This window comes from Nuphar pumila, chromosome 7 (genome assembly GCF_984573655.1).
Source record: "Nuphar pumila chromosome 7, dmNupPumi1.hap1.1, whole genome shotgun sequence".
Classification (NCBI taxonomy): domain Eukaryota; kingdom Viridiplantae; phylum Streptophyta; class Magnoliopsida; order Nymphaeales; family Nymphaeaceae; genus Nuphar; species Nuphar pumila.
In genome coordinates, this window is record NC_143255.1 from 3,533,169 (window position 1) to 3,552,039 (window position 18,871).

An 18,871-nucleotide genomic window follows, 5' to 3' on the forward strand; every position below is an offset into this window, starting at 1 on the left:
CGTCGACTTGCTCGTCGATAAGTGCTCCATCGAGATCGATGAGTTGGCGAAGCAGAAAGCGAAAGGCAGCCATGTCACCGACGCCAAGGACACGACCGAGCAACGATGCAGAATCGAAGCCACTAGCAGTGAAGGCGAAGGCGAAGGCAAAGTCGACGACCGCGTTTGCGATGGAGCTGTCGTCTTCATTTGCCTCGTCAACGATCTCAAGAGGCGACATTGAAGTAGATGAAGCCTTCTCCTTTGGGGTTTGGAGATCAATCGGAGAAACCCCCTTCGATTGGGGGAGTAGCCGGAACAGGTGGCGCTCGGGTGAAAAAGGCAGAGGAGAAACCCCCTTCTATTGGGGTTTCCAAAGGAGAGAATTGTAGAGGGTTTCAACCCTCTGCTCTCTCTCTGTCCCTTCAATCTGCCTTAGCACCATCATCATAGACCTCACCGGAGTGGATCCTGCAGAAGACCCATTGTCGCCCCTCCGTTTGCCCTACCCAAATTGCCCCTTTTCATCTTTGAAATCGTGCTCTCATTCTTGCGCATGTCACACACAATTAGTGTAGTGGGATGTCCTCTTGGCTATCAATAGGATCTGTGGAACCTGAATGTTTGAAATGGTAGATAAAAGGATTTTTTGGCCCAAATCAAACTGAGGTGCATATGTTAGTGAGTATGAAATGTGCAAGTTTGGTGACATACTGAACTAAGCTTGAAACTAAAGTAGGCTTTTTCATCTTTTCCAAGCACATGCAACAACTCCAGTTGCCTAGGCCCTAGCAACCAGAATGTATTTACGAAAACAAAGTTTTTTTTCTTCCTTTCCTCACAATGTGAAAAGAAAAGGAACATGATTTTAAGTGGTCCATTTTCTTCTTCCAAAAAGGTGGCAGTTGCCCTTTCCTTGTTCCTATTTTCATTTTTTTGTGTATGTACTATGATCTGAAAAAAAATCTAAATTTGGTTTCATGGAATTGTGTAAATGTGGTTCAGTCATGGTGGTTGTTTATAGTGCTCATTGTATTTGGTCTACAGTAGCATGCACCTGTTGGAGGAGGATGGAAAGAAATCCTAAGTAGATTTTATTTTGACAGTGGGAGTTCCCAGTTGCCAGTGGCAATGTCGCACCCTCCCTCTCTGATGGGTAGTCAGACCCTATTACTGTGCCACTGGAGCTGACAAAGGTTTTGGTCGTGACATTGTCGATTCACATTACAAAGCATGCCTTTATGCTAGAGTCAACATTAGTGGCATCAATGGTGAAGTTATGCCTGGACAGGTCAATCTCTATCTCTACATGATTTATCTAGTTTGCTATAAAGTTTGTTCCATCATGACTCTTAAATCTCAAATAGTTGCTTACTCTGTTCCTACTTCCCTAGTCCTATTTTTCATTTTCAGATTTGTGCTTTTGTATTAACAGTGGGAGTTCCAAGTTGGTTCTGTTGTTGGTATTTATGCTGGAGATGAGCTATGGGTTGCTCGCTACATTCTTGAGGTATCCAGAATTGCTTTTGTGATTAAGTTATGGGTTTTCTATTTTTTTATTTCCGATGTTCATATTTTCTTCTACAATGTGCTTATGCACGCTCTTTTTCTTTGATAAAATAGAGGATCATAGAAATTGTTAGAGTTGTTCTCTCCTTTGACCCGAAACCTATTCCGGTAATTCAAATATCCCTTGTCTGTTTGAATTGATTGTTTTGTTTCTTTTTGGTTTGCTATCAAACATACATAGGGTAATCACAAAATGAAATTGTAAAACAGTCTCATATTGGTGCATAGATATTTGCATTACTTGTTTCTTTTAAGCATTCTACTGATTGTGTCGATTAATCACAACTTTTGATTTTAGATCCTTCATTTTTGTATTTTCTCTACATTAACTGAAATGTAAAGTTTTTTTGTCTTTTGATTTCTGGGATTTTGTTGATGTGAAAGAGATAGCATTGTTGTATAAACATTTGCTATTTTAGTTTTCATTCATCAGTAATTACATTGAATTCTCTCTTTGATGAAAAACAGGGTGACTGAAACGGTGTTGGTGCTCATACCAACTACAGGTGAGTTTTTTCTCACTCATCATACAAAAGCTACGACTCCATTTTATGCCTAGTCATGAATTTCATCTTATCAATGTTGTGTTTGGTGTCCAAATGTTCATAATTGCCAACTATCCAATTCTTGTATTTGGCAGCCTTTCTCCATATTGTGCAATTCTCTCTTTATATTTTTACTTGCTTTCACAAGAAAATAAAGTGCTCTCTTTTTTCTTAATATCATTCAAAATGATATGATTATTTGTTTCCTTAGTACAAAGTCAATGAGAAGCGATGGTGGAATCGATGTCATCAAGGAGGCTATTAGGAAACTAGGCTTGAGACACAAGGATCACATTAATTTCTGCCTGTGGTGAGGGTAATGAAAGGCAACTGACAGGGTGCCATGAGACAGCAGATATCAACACTTTCTCATGGGTAAGCAACTGAGCTTGTGTGTGTGTGTGCAATTAAAAAAAGTTGGTTGTTGATTCATTATCGACTAGAAGCTTTCATTCTTATCTTTGTTTTGTGCTTGCTGATTCATCCACTAATTGAACATTTCCTTCCCTTTTTGTTTCTTTTTCCTTTAATTGTAGGGTGTTGCAAATCGTGGTGCCTCCATCTGTGTTGGCCGTGACACTGAAAAGCAGGAAAAGGTGAGGTCTTTTGAAGCACACACACACACACACACACACACACACACACATACTTTCTGGTGTTAGTTAATGCGTCAATAAATATGCTTTGGTTAGAGAGGTGCCTTTGGTTGAAAGCTTGTGTTTGCTCTGATTTCAACTCCTGCCACCTTGTGTTAGGTATCTTAGAAAGTTAGGTTTAGCAAGCTTGAAAGGCTAGGAATTCCCGATAGATATTTGCGCAAGTTGTACATGTCAAGCTAAGGGGAAGACTGTCACCATGTGTTGTTCATGGTAGGGCCACTGCTTTGGTAACCTCTTATGGCCCACAAGCCCACCATCTCACCAAGCATGTGCATCCTCTGTTACTACTTGATGCATTACATGCCAATTAAGACACTGCTAATGGATGACATGATATGATGAATCCAAGGGAATAACAAAGTTTTTCTTAGAAAACTGTGCTTTATTTAATTATTTATGTAGGTCTATTGATCTCAAGTTCTTGCAGTCTTAACTAGTGTTGGTAACCAGTTGTGGCCCATAGGCCCACCATCTCACCAAGCATGCATGGTTGGCCAAGGTATTATTTTCCATTTCTTTTTCTTTTTCTTTATTTTTCTTGAGTCTGTATGGGTTGGTTTCAAAATTAAGAAATGTTAACATGCATACAAACATAATTGTTTTCCCTTTCTTTCAAGACGTAGTTCTGCTCCAAAAGGAGCATGGGGGGTCACTTCTTCTCTTAATCTTGTAGTGACTTAGTTTTCATCTTATACACAACTCATCCTTTTGGTAGTCTTGTGTTTAAGTGTTGAGATTCTCCAATAGCTACATTTATTAGTTTGAGTCTGTGCCCAAAATTATAAGCCTTCAAGAAGATGGCGAATGTGATGATTTTTTATAAAACAAAAACAAAAAAGCTGAAAATTTGTATCATTCCCATGAATTTGAATCTCTTGCCAGCACCTGTTTTCTTTTGTATGTGTCTTTAATAATTTGAAACAGTTATCCAAGTTGTACACTTGGCCAATTTGCTAATTTTTTGCATTGGTGTCAGGTCACTTCAAGGGAAGAGATTGAGTGGAGACATCCCATCTGTGATTGGCTTGATGCAAGCTCTGGTTGTTCTGTGAGCACCTCTGTCAGAAACTTGTGAAATTTTTACTTGCTTGATAAGATAGCATGCAAGTCATATAGAGAATAGCCTTCATAGTTTTCAATTAAAGGCATGAAAGATTAAGTTTTCAGTCGTTAAATGTTTACTATTTTGAGTACAAGAAAGTACAACCTCAGATATCAAATGCCATTTTTTTAGTGAAACTTTGTTGTGTTGAAAGGTTTCTTTCTTTTTCTTTTTTTTTTTGTGCCTTGACTATATGATGGATGACAACCTTGAAATAACTTGCTATTTCTTTTGTTTCAGAGACTTGAGCTGCAACCTTTTGACTGGTCCTATACCCCCACTATTGGGAAATTTGACTTACACAGAGAAACTGTAAGTTGATGTTTCTAATCAGAGTCAGACTTTGCATCCTATTTTAGATTTAGATTGATTCTTATTGTCTAGAGGGTAATCAAGGCTACATTCTTTTTCTTTTCATTTTTGCTTCAAAATTTTGTATATTTTTGTTGTCAATAGAGAGGTATTATGATGAGTGTACCTTAAGAAATTTCACGGAATTGAGAATGAGCTTCTTGGACATTTTGTTTGCCTTTTTTCATGACAATTCTTATTTTAAAGTGGAGCAAGAGGTGAATGACATATTCTTGAATTTCTTTGGGTTCAATGGGACTGTTGGTGTTTGGAGAAGAAAGGCCTTGTAAGAGTCTGGTGGATGGCTCTAGAGAACCACCGTAGAGGACTCGTGATGACTTGTGGAGCCTGATTAAGAGTTTTTTTTCTTACAAGAGGGGGTTCGGGGGGTCCCCCCGGCGCGAGTCCCGGTTTCTTATGAATCATACCCAATTTTTTACTAGCAGCTTAGTTAAAATTGCGTAAAAAACCTTAATTTTTGGTCAAATAAGGACTTTGACCCTCATTTGATTAAAAAATTCAAGGCATGTACGCCTCGGTTTGAGGTGCGCCTCGCCGCAAGGCATGCGCCTCAAGGCGTATGAGGCGCATGCCTTGGGACTCTTTTTTAAAATTTTTTTTTTAAATTTTGTGACAGATTAGTGACGGATAATATATGTCGGTAATATTCAGCGATGAATTTTGGATGGTTTGCAACGGATTATATTCTGTCGCTAATTTTGTCGCTATTTTAGCGATGGAAGCTTATTTAGCGACAGACTCGTGACAGATCATGTCCGTCGCTAATTCATCCCACATTAACAACGAAAGTAGCAACGGATAAATTCTGTCGCTAATTGGTGACTAAGATTATGCCACAGATGCTATTTGTCGCTAAATTGTTTAGCGACGGATATCGTCTGTCGCTAATCCATATTTTTCTTATAGTGTTTGATCTCAGTGTGCGTTGCTGCCTCTAGATCCGCCCATGTCGATTCTCTCACCTCACGGATCGAGCAATTGGCCTATCCGCCACGGGATCCCGAAGACACCAACGATCTGAAATAGGTCACCGACGACCTCAGGGAACGAGCAGAGCCGAGTGATGAAGACAGATCATCACCAATGGACCTCTCCAACTCGGTGGTCTTGCTGGAGAAGTGCCCATCGGGGAGTTGCTCATCGATCTGCAGTAACGAGGGAAGTGATGGCTAGCCGCAGAGGTGCGACATTGGTGCGCTGAGGCCCGCGAGGCATCGACGAAGCAGGCAGAGATGATCGAGTGGTGGTGGAGGGAGCTCGGTCAGGGCTAGCGAGAGCTCCTATCGACGGGTGTTCTCGGCCTCATTGTCGTCGTCGGCAAGGGTGAGGGGTTGCGATCGTGCCCGATACCAGAACTCGCGGAGCCATAAGATTGCCGAGAGAGCAGCAGCGGGTCTGGCCGAAGTACAGCCAGGCGTAGGTGCAGTTGCGCTCGTAGGTCTAGCCAAAGGAGAGGATGATGGGGTCGGCTTTATGCGATCGGGACACTAATGATGGAGAACCAGGAGATTGCGATGTACTTATATAGGTTTTTGTTGCACGATGCTTTGTGCTTTGATTGGTAGAACGCTGCGGCACACGGATTGCCAACGTGACAACCAACTACAAATTAGCGACAAAATTTTTTTGTCGCAAAATCCATTGCAAATTCGCGACGGATAAATTATATCGCTCATTCGTCGCTAATTTGTGATAGATTTTGAGACGGATTATTTTCGTCGCTAATCCGTCACTAATTAGCGATGAATTTTGAGACAGAATTTATCTGTCGCTAATATTATCGTTAATTTCAATTTTAAGGACGACTAATTTTCTCTAGTTAATCTATCTTAAATTTATGATAGATTAACAAATTTTTGTCTTTAATTAACGGTTTTCTTGTAGTCATATACTTTATGAAAAGAAATAATATCAAATGAAGCGTAGAATTTAAAGGAAAGCAACCACAGAATCCCCTTCCCCTGCAATATCTAAAAGTAAAGCATACAACACAACCTTGAAAGCTTCCATGTACAAGATGCCCTGAAGTCAAGGGCCCTAACAAATAATATTCAAACAATGAAATAATGAGAACAAGATACTATAAAGGCATTTCTCAGAGGTTATCAGGCAGTTGAAACTGTTGAGACCCAAAATTTTGCAGTGAAGAGTTCTGCAAGAAAACCACAATACCACATTTGCTGCTGTTGAATCCCTCCCACAATGTGAAGTTCACCGTCCCCGATATCGTCTTCTTTGCTGAAACATCATGAACACTGCACAACTTCTCCAGATTTCTCACGACGAAATCGTTGGTTACAACCCGCCCCTTGTTCTCCCCGTTGGAAATTTCAGTCACCAGGCCGCTCTCATACAGGGCCACCATGATGTCCACGACCTTCCCATCCACTTTTGTCCTCAGAGAACCACTCAATGAGACCTGCAGCGTGTCAGGTGCACTTCTTTCGAAGGTTGCCTGTTAGGATTTGCATAATCATTAATAGAGAATATCAATTCTGCTAGGTATCATTTGTGACTATGGTTTCAACTTGAATACAACCAGTTTACTTAAATTTTTGCAATTTTTTTTAAGATAGTTCTATATATATATATATATATATATATATATATATATATATATATATATATATATATATATATATATATATATATATATATATATATACATTAAATATCACATAAATACAAAATAAATTTAAAATAATCTGAATATAATCTAAATATATATATGCTATATCTAATATATATATAATGTACTGAAAATATAAAGTATAAATTAAAAATATAATTATAAATTATAAATTGAATACAAACTTTTATGTAATGAAGGTAAAATGGTGTGTCGATTTTTATGATTGTTCAGAATTTAAATATTTCCAAAACTTTTGGATATTTTCGGAAAAAGAAAATTTTCCAATTAAAACAAGATTTGTACCAAGAAAATCCCAACATATATGAAGATCTGTAACAATGGTGATATAGCAAATAGCTGACCACCTAAACTCAGGCGATAAATTTATCATTTCTCACCGGAAATCAAGAAAAAGAGAAAAAAAATGAAATAAGCGATTTACTTTTAAACTAAACCAAGAAAAAGAAACAAAAACACCACTTAATTCTTTTATCTTTTTCATTCATTAACTAATAAAAATTAACCAAATAAATAAAAATAGAGATCGCACGCGAGAGAGAGAGACGAAAAGAAGGGACCTGCATTGTAGGGCCGGGGAACGTCTCTGCCTTTCCGATCTCTTCCATGAGCGCCGCCTCGTTGGTGGCCAGGCACTCCGCCCGGCCCTGCACCACCGCCTGCGGCGTGTAGATGGCGTCCTTCTGCAGCGACTCCACGAATGCCTTCTGCCGGACGGTCCAGAGGCTCGACCCGAAGGGATCTTTCCACCCCAAGTAGTCCCAGTACTCCACGTGGTACGCCAGCACGATCACCGGCGGCGCGTCGGCCTGCATCTCCCCACCTCGACCGAGCCTCGAGAGGAGTAGCTCCGCCTCCGGGGAGATGGAGCATCCCTGGGCGGTGAAGAACTCCACCAACGTGGCCCCTCCCTTCCTCTGATCCGCCGCCTCGGCGCCGCCGGCCGTGTACACGTTGGCTGAGTTTTCCGACGAGTCCTTGCCTCCTCTTCTGCGGCCGAAGCACGCGAACAGCTTCGGCGCCATCGACGGAAAACCGCTCGGACTCGCCGGAAAATCACCAGAGAGAGAAAGAGAAGGTGGTGGTGGAGAGAAAGGAATGGGGATGGAGAGACCGAGAGGGGTCTCGCTCCTCTTTTGGTGCGAGGAGAGCGAATCGCCTAGTTTTTTTTTGTCCTCGTGTAGACCGTACACGTGTACGGTTGAGAGGGTGCATACGGGTTCGGTGCCGAGAGCACCGGATCCATAATGGTGCCCGGTCCGGACAGTTGGTGTCCATGTCATCGAAGGTGTCCAGTTATGGATTTGTTTTTTTAAGCTTTATCTTTTTTATTTTCTTTTTAATTTTAGATTCTTCCATGAGTGGTGGAAGGTGATGATGTTGGGGACTTGGGGTGGCAGCAATTTGCTCAATTTTTGGGTCTGAATGGATCGGATGAAGGAAGGTCCGTCGTGAGATTTTGAACATTTTTATAGGCCGTGAAAATCTTAAATTATCTCCCAATTTTCGAATTTCATTTTCTTATGACTCATATTATCGTGATTTTTGAGTTTTTTAACTTTTAATTTAGATGTGTTTTAACTGTTTTTATGCTTTTTAATTATAAACATGCTGAGAATTTGTTGATATTTTGAAAAAATAACAATTCGAAATTAATATCATGAGTTGTTACCTTAAGAAATACACATTGGATTTGTGACTACGCGACATTATCTACACTTAACCATAATTAGCAACAAGTCAAATGACAAAAAAATGATAAATAATGCACACACGATCAAAAAGGTTTTGCATCGAAAAAGATGGATGAAAAAATGCCATAAAAATGAGTTACAAAGAAATTAACAAAAAATATATATGGTGTTAATTCAGTTTTAGTTTTATAAAAGAATGCAAAAAAAAAGAGGAGATTTTTCCTTGAAATCAAGCTACTTTTGAGAATTGGAAGAGTCAAATCCAACACTCAACAACATTTTCAAAATCTCATATAAACGTCGATCCATATCTATAGTCTTTAAAGCAATATTTTCTAAATAAAAGTTTTCATATTCTAAAAGATTCTCTTAAAAAATGAGTATCTTGCTGTTATTCTGAAATGAACAAGTCACTACAAGAAAAACGTTAATTAGCGACGAAAATTTGTGATGGATTAGCTATAGAAAACTAGTCGTTCCTAAAATTGGAATTAGTTGCAAAATTAGCGACGAAAATGTTCTGTCTTAAACTCTGTCACAACTTCACGATAGATCAAAGACAAAAAAATTTTGTCGCTACGCCGTCACTAATTTGTGGCGGCGTTTGAGACAGAATATTTTTGTCGCTACGAATGAGTGACAGAATTTTTTCGTCGCTATGCCAACTAGGGCATGAACCCCTTTCTTTCCCTTTCCCTTTTCCTTTCTCTTTCATCCCTTGCACACAACCGCCCAAAATGAAAAGATCTCTTCTGTGAGGGAGGGACGATAAAAAGTAGAAAAAAAATCCTGAAAAGAACAAAAAGAGGAGGGGGAAACCCTAACCCTATCGAGGGAGATTTGTTCAAAGATGGATGGATCGATCTGTGATTAGGACCATGATACATGTTGAATTCGCATGTCATCTGCAGGAGAGTCATGTACATATTGGTCTATAATTAGCAGAGTGACTAGGGTAACCAAGGAGGTTAAAAAGGAAAGGATCACCAAGAAAAGAGTTTGGGGTATGCTCTTTTCTTGTTATGTTATAAGAGTTCTTTTTTTTCGGAAGGAACGATGACAAAAGAGAGGGCACAAGCGGGTGGGTCTGGTAAAGACAAAAAAAGGTGTTGGAGCAATCATTGTCTAGGCACTGACTGCATTGACCATCAATTAATATCTTGTTATCGTTGATACAACATTGTTGAGCATGCAATATGTTGGTTACAGACATGAGGTTTGTGTTGATAGGGATTAGTAATGGGATGATACCGAGGGATAAGGTGTTCATGTGTTTGTGGTGAAAGGGGTGGTGAGTAGTAGGGGTGGCATACCATGAGTATTCTAATAAATAACATTTTTATTTGTTAGAATATGGTTCATGGAGGTCGCATTGGTTGAACACCCAGTGGTCGAGGATCAAGTGGAGGTTGTGGAACAACATTAGGTAGATGTCGTTGTGTTATATTTAAATATAGGCATTCATTATGTTTTTGCTTATATGTTGATATAAAAATTGTTACTTGTTAATCGTCTTTATAGGATCCCAGCTCAGTGATCGTCAGTCTCGACCTTCGTCTTCACGTACAACTTCGATAGGTATATTATTTAAATAATTATATACTTGATTAGTTTAAATATGCATTATGTAAATTTCTAACTCATTGTTCTATAGATGATGTTTCGCCTGCACATGACCCACCTACACTAGCTACTCATACACATCACGAGTCAACGCCGTTTGGTATGTATAGTTTCATAATGGTTAAAGTTATTTACTTGACATGTAGATATAATGTGTATATGGATTTTCTTATTTTTATACAACAGTCCAAGAGAGTCGTATGGATGCTGGGTCTTCTTGGTCTGATACACGACGACTCATTGAAATAGTGTATATCGATAGTCGACCGTAAGTATTACATTGTCACTTGTCCAATACTTATCTTATAAATAGTGTATATCAATAGTCAGTTGCTAATGTATACCAATTCATATGCAGTACGAGGTACAAGCCACAAGAAGTGATTCGAGAAATTAAGAAGTCACTAGTTCAGCATCTTTCAGGATCGGTCGCTCAATGAAAAACGTATCCGAAAAAGGTGTTGGATAGATTATGATCATCATTCATGGTATATAATCGTTTATCATAGTTAATGTGTTTCATATTTAATTTTTTGTTATAGTTATGTGTACTAACTTTTTAAAATTATTTGTTGGCTTCGAATCACTTCGCGACTACGAAGAAAGTGCAAGACGCGAGGCTAGTGTGGAAGAAGGTGGCTACCAGTCGATTTGCTGGCATGCTTTACAATATGAAGACTGCAACAATAAAAGCAACTAGTGTGATAGATGATCCAATGCAGTGGAAGGGCCATGACCCTTCTACTATTAGGACAGATTATTGGGATGCAATGTACGACGCATGGGTGAACCATGAATTTTGAATCCGCTCAACAAAGACTGCACAGAACTGAGCGAAAATGCTCGATGCTTATCTACACACAAGTTGTTCTAGGACTTTTGGGAGCCACCAGAAAAAAATGGCCACTCATCAATATATATATATATATATATATATATATATATATATATATATATATATATAATCAAGTTTATAAGTATTTTTGCATACTTTCTAATTAATTTTTTTATCATTTAACCTTGCAGGAAGCCAAAAAAGGAGGTTTTGTGCTTTATAGGGATGTGTTTGTTGAAACACATCAACGTAAGAGCACAGGAGAGTTCGTATCAGAGAAGATGAGAGTGACAACGATATGTATTTATTATATTAATAAATATTATAATATATAAATTACCATGAATTACATTATCATAAACATTGTGATTCTTAATTATTAATTTATACTGTAATTATTACTTTGTAGGAGTCATACGAGCAACAAATGGTAGAGCGATATGGTGGTGACTCCACTCAACATCCGTCTTTTGATCCTGCAGCATGGGTGACTGCAACCGGTGAACCCAAAAAAGGTCGTGTGTTCAGGTTTGAGAGTAATATGAACACTACAATAATCGTTGCCTCCTCCAGCGAGGGTTCTCAGAGTTCTCCCACCAGGATCAACTCTCAGCGTCCAATTGACCCTGCTATTTCTTGGGATGGTGTCCCTCAGCTTCTTCAGAACACAATGCATAACTTTTTATATAAAGTCATTGCCAACCTTGTCCATAATGAGTTATGCAACTTTTTTCGGAATAGGGGAACTCTGTCTGCCTTCAACATGAGCTCTGGTGCCCGTCAAGTATATATAACGTTTATTTCAATACATATCTAAAGTTTCATGTTGTTAGATTTCAATATGTATATGCCTATAATATTTCATTATGTCATTAGTTTTTAGAGACTCTATATGTACTGTTTGTTGGCCTCTGAATTCTGAAAATGTTCTTCACTTAATTGCTAGTCTATGTGTCGTTTAGCCATGCTACTTTGATTGCCTTAGATTAGGTGCATTGCATATAATTTATTTCATTATATTTTATTTATCAATACTAACATTTCGGTTCTCTTGTAGGATGCTGGAGATGATCAGCATGGAGGAGCTGATGAAGGCATGGATGAAGGGGCAGATCGAGACAATGAAGAGGATGATGCTCTGAATTTTGACGAGGAGTAGCTTCATGTGTTAAATTTGTTTCACGTACTTGTTGTTTCAAACAAAACTCTTTGTATATGTTCGCCTACTTGTTAAATTTGTTTCACTTATAACTTGTGTTAAATTTGTTTCACGTACTTGTATATGCATTTTTTATGTGTACTTTGTCTTTTATACATAGGTTATATAAATTGTATAACATGAATTTTTTTTTATATTTATATTTCAAACAAAATTGTTTTATTTTTTTAAAATTTTGCGACAGATTAGCGACAGATATTATCTGTCTCAAAAACTGAATCAGTCGATGTTTTGCGATGGAATGTAATCCGTCACTAAATTGGCGATGGAATTTAGAGACGGATACATATTCGTCGTTAAATTTTTATGATGGATTACGGATATGTATCTGTCGCAAAACCAAACCAGTGCTTATTTAGCAACGGACTCGCGACGGATCATGGCATTCGTTAATCCATTGCAAATTAGCGATGAAAGTAACAACATATCAGTTATGTCCTAATTAGCGACCAAGGAATTGTGACAGATGTTATCCATCGCTAAGCTGTCGCTAAACAGTTTAGCGATGGATTTATGACGGATTAGCGTCGGATAGCGTCCGTCGCTAATCCGCAAAATTCTTGTAGTGAGTTTGATTTGTAATTTTGGTTTTCAAATATTTATTAATGAAAAGACGTGTTTTAAATGAGGTTTGGATAACTAGACACATCTCTAGCTTGCCAAGAAGAAGATAATAATCCAACTTGGAGCTTTTGTTATTGGATTTGGGCCTAGCTCTTCAAATTTGACCAACCAGATGAAGGAGACTGTTATGGACCCGTGATTTGGATCACCTGATTATGGATAGTGGTTCCTAACATTAGATTCTGCAATTGAATTTCAAAGTCCAGCACATAGAAAACGGGTTGGATTCCGGTTGCACCCATAATGTTGATAGGCTAACTCATGATAGGGAATGGTTATCTATCTTGGTAGAGCCCTGCCAACCAACTGGGCTGTCATGGCTCACTCTCGGGTTGGATCCTTGCAAGTCCACATCATGGACCAAACTCGCGGTGTCCTTGCCCAAATCTTTGTGTGGGTATGACCTGACTGGACCTAATCTAGTATTTTTTACTTAAAAAAAATTAAATGTAAATATGGCCAGCTTTAGAGTTATAAAATAATTGAATCTGGATCCTATTTGGGCATCAGCGTGTTTAACACGACCAGACACGCTCATCAAGCAATGGTTCACACCTTCTGAGGAAGGAGCTAAGATTGTGAGGCTGCTATTGGGACTAAAGGGAAACATGTAGGTGTGGTCATTGGGCAGGGTGTTCCATGGGTTGTTGGGTACCCGGCCCTTATCGGGTCGGGCCCGGGCTGCAAAATGCAGCTCCAGCTTGATAAAACTCATGCCAGGCCCAGCCTGATTAAATAATCGGGCCAGAATCAGGCTGGGCCACTGTGTAAAATACACAGGGCCCGACAAGCCTAGACCGTAAACTGTGTTGGAACTAAAGGGCCCGGACCTAATCTCGCCCAAGCCCGAGTATAACTGAGTCGGGCCGGGCTTGCGCCAAGATTTAGGTCGGCCCTCTCAGGCCCTTATCAGGCCGACCCGATGGCCAACCCTAGAAACATGTGGATGTGTAATTATTTGTTGTATGTGGATATTGATCATTAGTTTGATCTGGTAACTTCATCTCACCACCTTCACAACCACCCCACTGGTCAAGCGGGCTACCAGCACTGAGTTACTGTGGGAACTCATTTCATGTGATTGGTTGCTATGATGATTCTTATGACATTGCCGATGATTTTATCGGTTCCTATAGGTCCGGGAACTTGGCTTAATTCGAAATCCTGACAAGATAGGATATAGACTGACCTCATGTAGTTCAGGAAACATTACCAACCTGGTCCCAACTGACTTTTTGGCATAGAGTAAGCCTTTAATCCTTGACATGTTAATGAGTCGGGTTTGACCCAGACCCAACCCGTACCAAACCCTATAGGGTCAGGGTTTGATGATAACAAAGGAGGTCCAATTAAAAACTGGGTCGGACCCAAAGCATCTCATCAGTATATATATGGAGCCAAGTATGGTTTGTAAAATTTCATGCCAAACGGGGTCCGACCTGAGTTCCGGTTAATGCTCATGGTTTTTCATTATAAAAAGATTAAAAATATTATTTTACCAGGTGTAATCAGGTTTGATTCATGTAATTCTTATAGGACCATGATATGTTTTTCCTTCTAGCAGACCTAATAGGACCCGGGTCTCAATCCAGTACCAGCACCTCAAAGATCCGGGTTCAAACTCACCTGGGTCCAAATTAAATCCAACTCGTTGATACTCCTAGTTTCATGTGCTATTGTAAAAGTTAAGACACAAGATGTTTTTTTTTATAACCCGAAGAAACTGCACCCGGCATGAAGACCCGGTGCACTGGCTCAGCCTGCCATACCTACGGTCATCGTGCCGACAGCGTAAAACTGTGAGGCTGGGACCCCTGCCTCTGGAGCCTATGCTACGCAAGGCTTGCTTTGAGGGGCAACACCCATGAGAATCAAACCTTGACTGCCCGTCTAGCAGCCAAGGCCCCACTCCACTACGCCAACCCCCTTGGGCATAAGACAGAAGATGTTGCATCTACTTAACCGAAAAAATGTCAAGCAATGTGAGCTTGGAAGGTTATGGATTTCTCATAAACAAACTGATGCATAGATTGGGGGGACCAACTTAGGGCTTTAACATCACTTGGCAAAGAAGCCTATAGAAGGCATTATACCAAGATACCTTTTTCCCTCATCTTATCCCTTTCCCTATTTTTCATTTGGCAACGCTCTAGAAATATCTTGAGTAATTGCTGACTTACTGCTCTAAGAGAAGCCTTAAAATCTCTTTTTTCCTTTTGAAAATCTGGAAAAAACTGTCTTTGTTCACGAGTTCTTTAGTGTAAAATCCCAAATCCCTTTTGCCTACCAAGGAGTACACCCAGCTTTGCCTTCACAATAAATTAAGGATGTACCCTTGTGGGTTGTGAACTCCTGATTGTCTTGCCAACTTCTTGATGTTCATGATTCGTCCCTACTAGATGAGGAGACATTAAAAATATAGAAAATTATAGTACTGTCATTGCAAAATGGAGTGCTTTTTGAAATATCTAGAAATTTGATAAAATCCCCAACATATCCAAATCACCGATTTTTTATTTTTTTAGAACATTTTTGCACTTTGCATATGCCACCTTATTGAGGTTCACGCGATATATAGCTACGTTATAGAAAGTTCACAACCCTTTAATAAAAAGGAGATTATACAAATATTCACAAATACTGATCGACCTTCACAAATACAACACAAACTTAATTAATATCACCTTTGAACCTCACTCAAGTAAATACTCCTTGAGGAGATTCTCAAATATTTGTTGGCACCTGCAAATATCAGTTATAAATGCTCTTGACTTTCACACTTTAATGAGACCTCCACAAATATAGTACAATTATCGTAAATAGAGTATGAACTTCACGAATATAATATGAATCATTTGAGTAAATACTCCTCGAAGAAATTCACAAATTTTTACTGACAATGAAAATATACCTATTGCAAATGTCTCTGACTTTTATACTCTGATGAGACCTTCACAAATACAATACAACCTTTGCAATTTCAAACGAACTTCACGAATATAACATGCAAACCTCCTTTAAGTAAATACTCCTTGAGAATGTCCATAAATATTTTCTTACATTCGCAAATACATGTATATGCGGATCTTGTGCTTCATTTGGGGACTTTTCAAACATTTGAACATTGGACATGAGATTCATAATTTTTTTGAAAAATTAAATATGAATCTACCTATTATTTTGTGAATGTCCGTACTAGCATTAAATGTGATGTTATGATATTTAAAAAGTGATTATTCACATTTTAGGGATTTTTCTTTCATTCTAAGGCTTTGTTTGTAGTCTCCAACCCCATTTACACTAGTACGTTTCCCTTGACAAATATTTTCGGTGACTATTCTTTGTCGTACTTCATTTGCAACTTTTTGAGCATTGAGGACATTATCGGTTATGAGATATTTCAATAATCACATTATTAATAGCTGAAAGAATTATTTTTTGAAATTTCAGACATTAATAATTTATTTTATCTAAACATTGGCATGAATCAGTTATTTTGGCATTCTCTTTTTTTATAAAATTAATAGATAAATCTACAACTCTAAAAATTGCTTTATATTTTGCTTGTTTATATTATTTTGGCATTTTTTTTTCGGTGAGCACATACTTTTAGTATTCTCTCTTTCTAAATATTTTTTGACTTTTAGGCTTCCTATGAATTATATTTTAAATTGATAATAAATGTATGCATGTTTGCTTGTGTTTTATTTAATATTTGTGTTTTTTTTTAAATTTACTATTTTTAGGGTTTTTCATATATATATATATATATATATATATATATATATATATATATATATATTGGTGTTGTAGATGATTATATGTATTTGTTGGTGTTGTAGATGATTATATGTATTTGTTGTTGTTATAGATGATTTATGTTTGTTGTTTATTTTATTTAATATTTAATATTTTTTCCTTAAAGTAATGAAGTTAAGGTTGATTGTGTACAAGCATTCAATTAGTGTGATGGGGTTAATTGTACACAAACATTCAATAGAGGTTAAGGTTTTTATTGTTAATTGAATGTATAAATGATATCTGGATGACCTTTTTGTTAAATGTTATTTCTATTAGATTAATGATATGTTGTATGGTTGGTGTAGATAGTTAATAATGGTGTCTTAAAGGGCTAAAATACACTACCACACGTCTGATTATCCTAATTGAAAATCTATAGTGGTCTTCAAAAATAGTAGCTTTATGAAATTTGTGGCTTGAATTTATCATCAAATCAGATATAAGAAAGAGTTATTGAGCCTCCGGTATAGTTATTCTCAAAACATAGATGACAAAAGAATATAGATATATATTTTGAACGATGATAATATAAAATTTATGTTATTTAGTAGTGATGTTTACTTAGAAGCTCACAAAATTAAATAAGGAGTTGTTGATAGGAATGATAAGAATCCTATGGAGAATGTATATCTATCTCTGGCATCATCTATTGAGTGCAGTCCTTTGGTGAACAACCATATATCCCAAATAGTTGGCGATATTGATGTTCTTCGCATGCACACATAGGACATGCAATTTTTTTTATAAGCAACCTAGGGTTAGGACCATTGGGATTCGAACTTGCAATATCCCAACACATAGTGACATACACTATCTGCTCCTACCATACAAGCAAAGCCCCTGTCGGAGGGCATGCAGTTTTCCAAACCAATTAGGGATATAGATATTCAATGCACTTGCAATAAAGAACCTTCATGAACAATTGATTTTATACATAATCAGATGATCACTATAAAAAATGCAAATAACATAACTAGGTATAAGTTTGACTTTGTGATTTATGCTTGAAATGTAAGTGTAATGATGAATGCGTTATTTTTATGATTAATCACGAAATTTAAAAATGCATGAATGTTGCATGCATGAAAGATAATGACATAATAATTAATATGATGACTTTTGATTTAGTGTGTGCATCAGAACAATCAATTAGTCGTGAGTAATCACATTAACAATAAGGAGTCAGATGATGATGATGATGATGATGATGATGATGATGATGATATTGATTATACCATGTCAGATGAGGATGACTCAGAAAGGATAGGAAAGGAAAAAGACACAGATGACATGGGACAATTAGTGGCACACACAAGTGATGCACAAATGGCAATTAGAAAATCAAATCATTGGTATATTGTATAAGCTATATGAGCATTTATTGGATAGTAAAATTATTTTTTATTTTTATACTAACGAGATACAGTTGAATAGGTTGTCATTCAATGAATTCTCATACAATGAAGAGCAATTGAAAATCATCAAAGCAGAGATATCTTAGTTGATTGATGAGTTGTGTAACGAAAAACTTAATGATCAAGACTCTTTTCAATGGCTAACAATAAGCTCAAATGACGAAGACATTGTTGTCAAGCTAAGGTTTAATGATTGAAAGCATTGTCTTAAGTTATTGAAGGATCATATGATCATGAATAACTATAAACAAAAATTTGTAAGAAGCGATAATAATAGATTAATTATTGTATGCATGAGAAAGAACCCACAGAATATGGATGATTGTTCATAGAAGATACATTATACAAATGTACGCAAGACAACGTTCTTTGAAGTGAAGAAGTATAAAAGTGAGCATATATGTGGTGGATCATTGACAACCTTCGAGTGGAAAAAATATCTATTGTGGGGATTGCAAGTGTTACTCACAAACGCTTGCACGATAACCCAAAGATGATTACAAGAGAAATCATCAATGATATTAATCGCAAGAAAAGTATGGAGATTAGTTATAAACAACCATGGAAGGGGGGGGGGGGGGGGGGGTTACCCGCCTCTACCACTGCCTATTGGCCTCATCTGCCGACGATGATGGTTGGCATCGAGCAAGCAGTCGTTGACGTTCACAATCATCCACCGCCAATGGCAGACAGCTAGAGGGTCACTTTGGTCGACTGTGGTAGTTTGCAGCCACAATCACCAACAATCCCTACAACCACCATGCCAGCCATTGCCAGTGGTGGT

At 37.9% G+C, this 18,871-nt stretch overlaps 1 protein-coding gene and 1 pseudogene across 1 annotated transcript; one reads left to right on the plus strand and one right to left on the minus strand.

Moving 5' to 3' along the window:
• Positions 1–228: 228 nt before the first annotated feature.
• Positions 229–4,495, plus strand: LOC149830871 (glutamine synthetase cytosolic isozyme 2-like; annotated as a pseudogene).
• A 1,757-nt stretch (positions 4,496–6,252) lies between these two features.
• On the minus strand, positions 6,253–7,901 carry LOC149830872 (uncharacterized). The gene is made up of 2 exons (XM_090011850.1): positions 7,437–7,901; positions 6,253–6,681 (listed from the first exon to the last, which is right to left on the minus strand). Exons 1-2 carry the CDS (start codon positions 7,899–7,901, stop codon positions 6,322–6,324), a joined length of 825 nt encoding a protein of 274 aa, XP_089867976.1. The 3' UTR covers positions 6,253–6,321.
• Positions 7,902–18,871: the final 10,970 nt, after the last annotated feature.

Coding starts and splice junctions, on each gene's coding strand:
- LOC149830872 (XM_090011850.1), bottom strand. CDS start 7,901: ATGGCGCCGAAGCTGTTCGCGTGCTTCGGCCGCAGAAGAGGAGGCAAG. Junction 6,682..7,436: donor TCCCCGGCCCTACAATGCAG/GTCCCTTCTTTT, acceptor AAATCCTAACAG/GCAACCTTCGAAAGAAGTGC.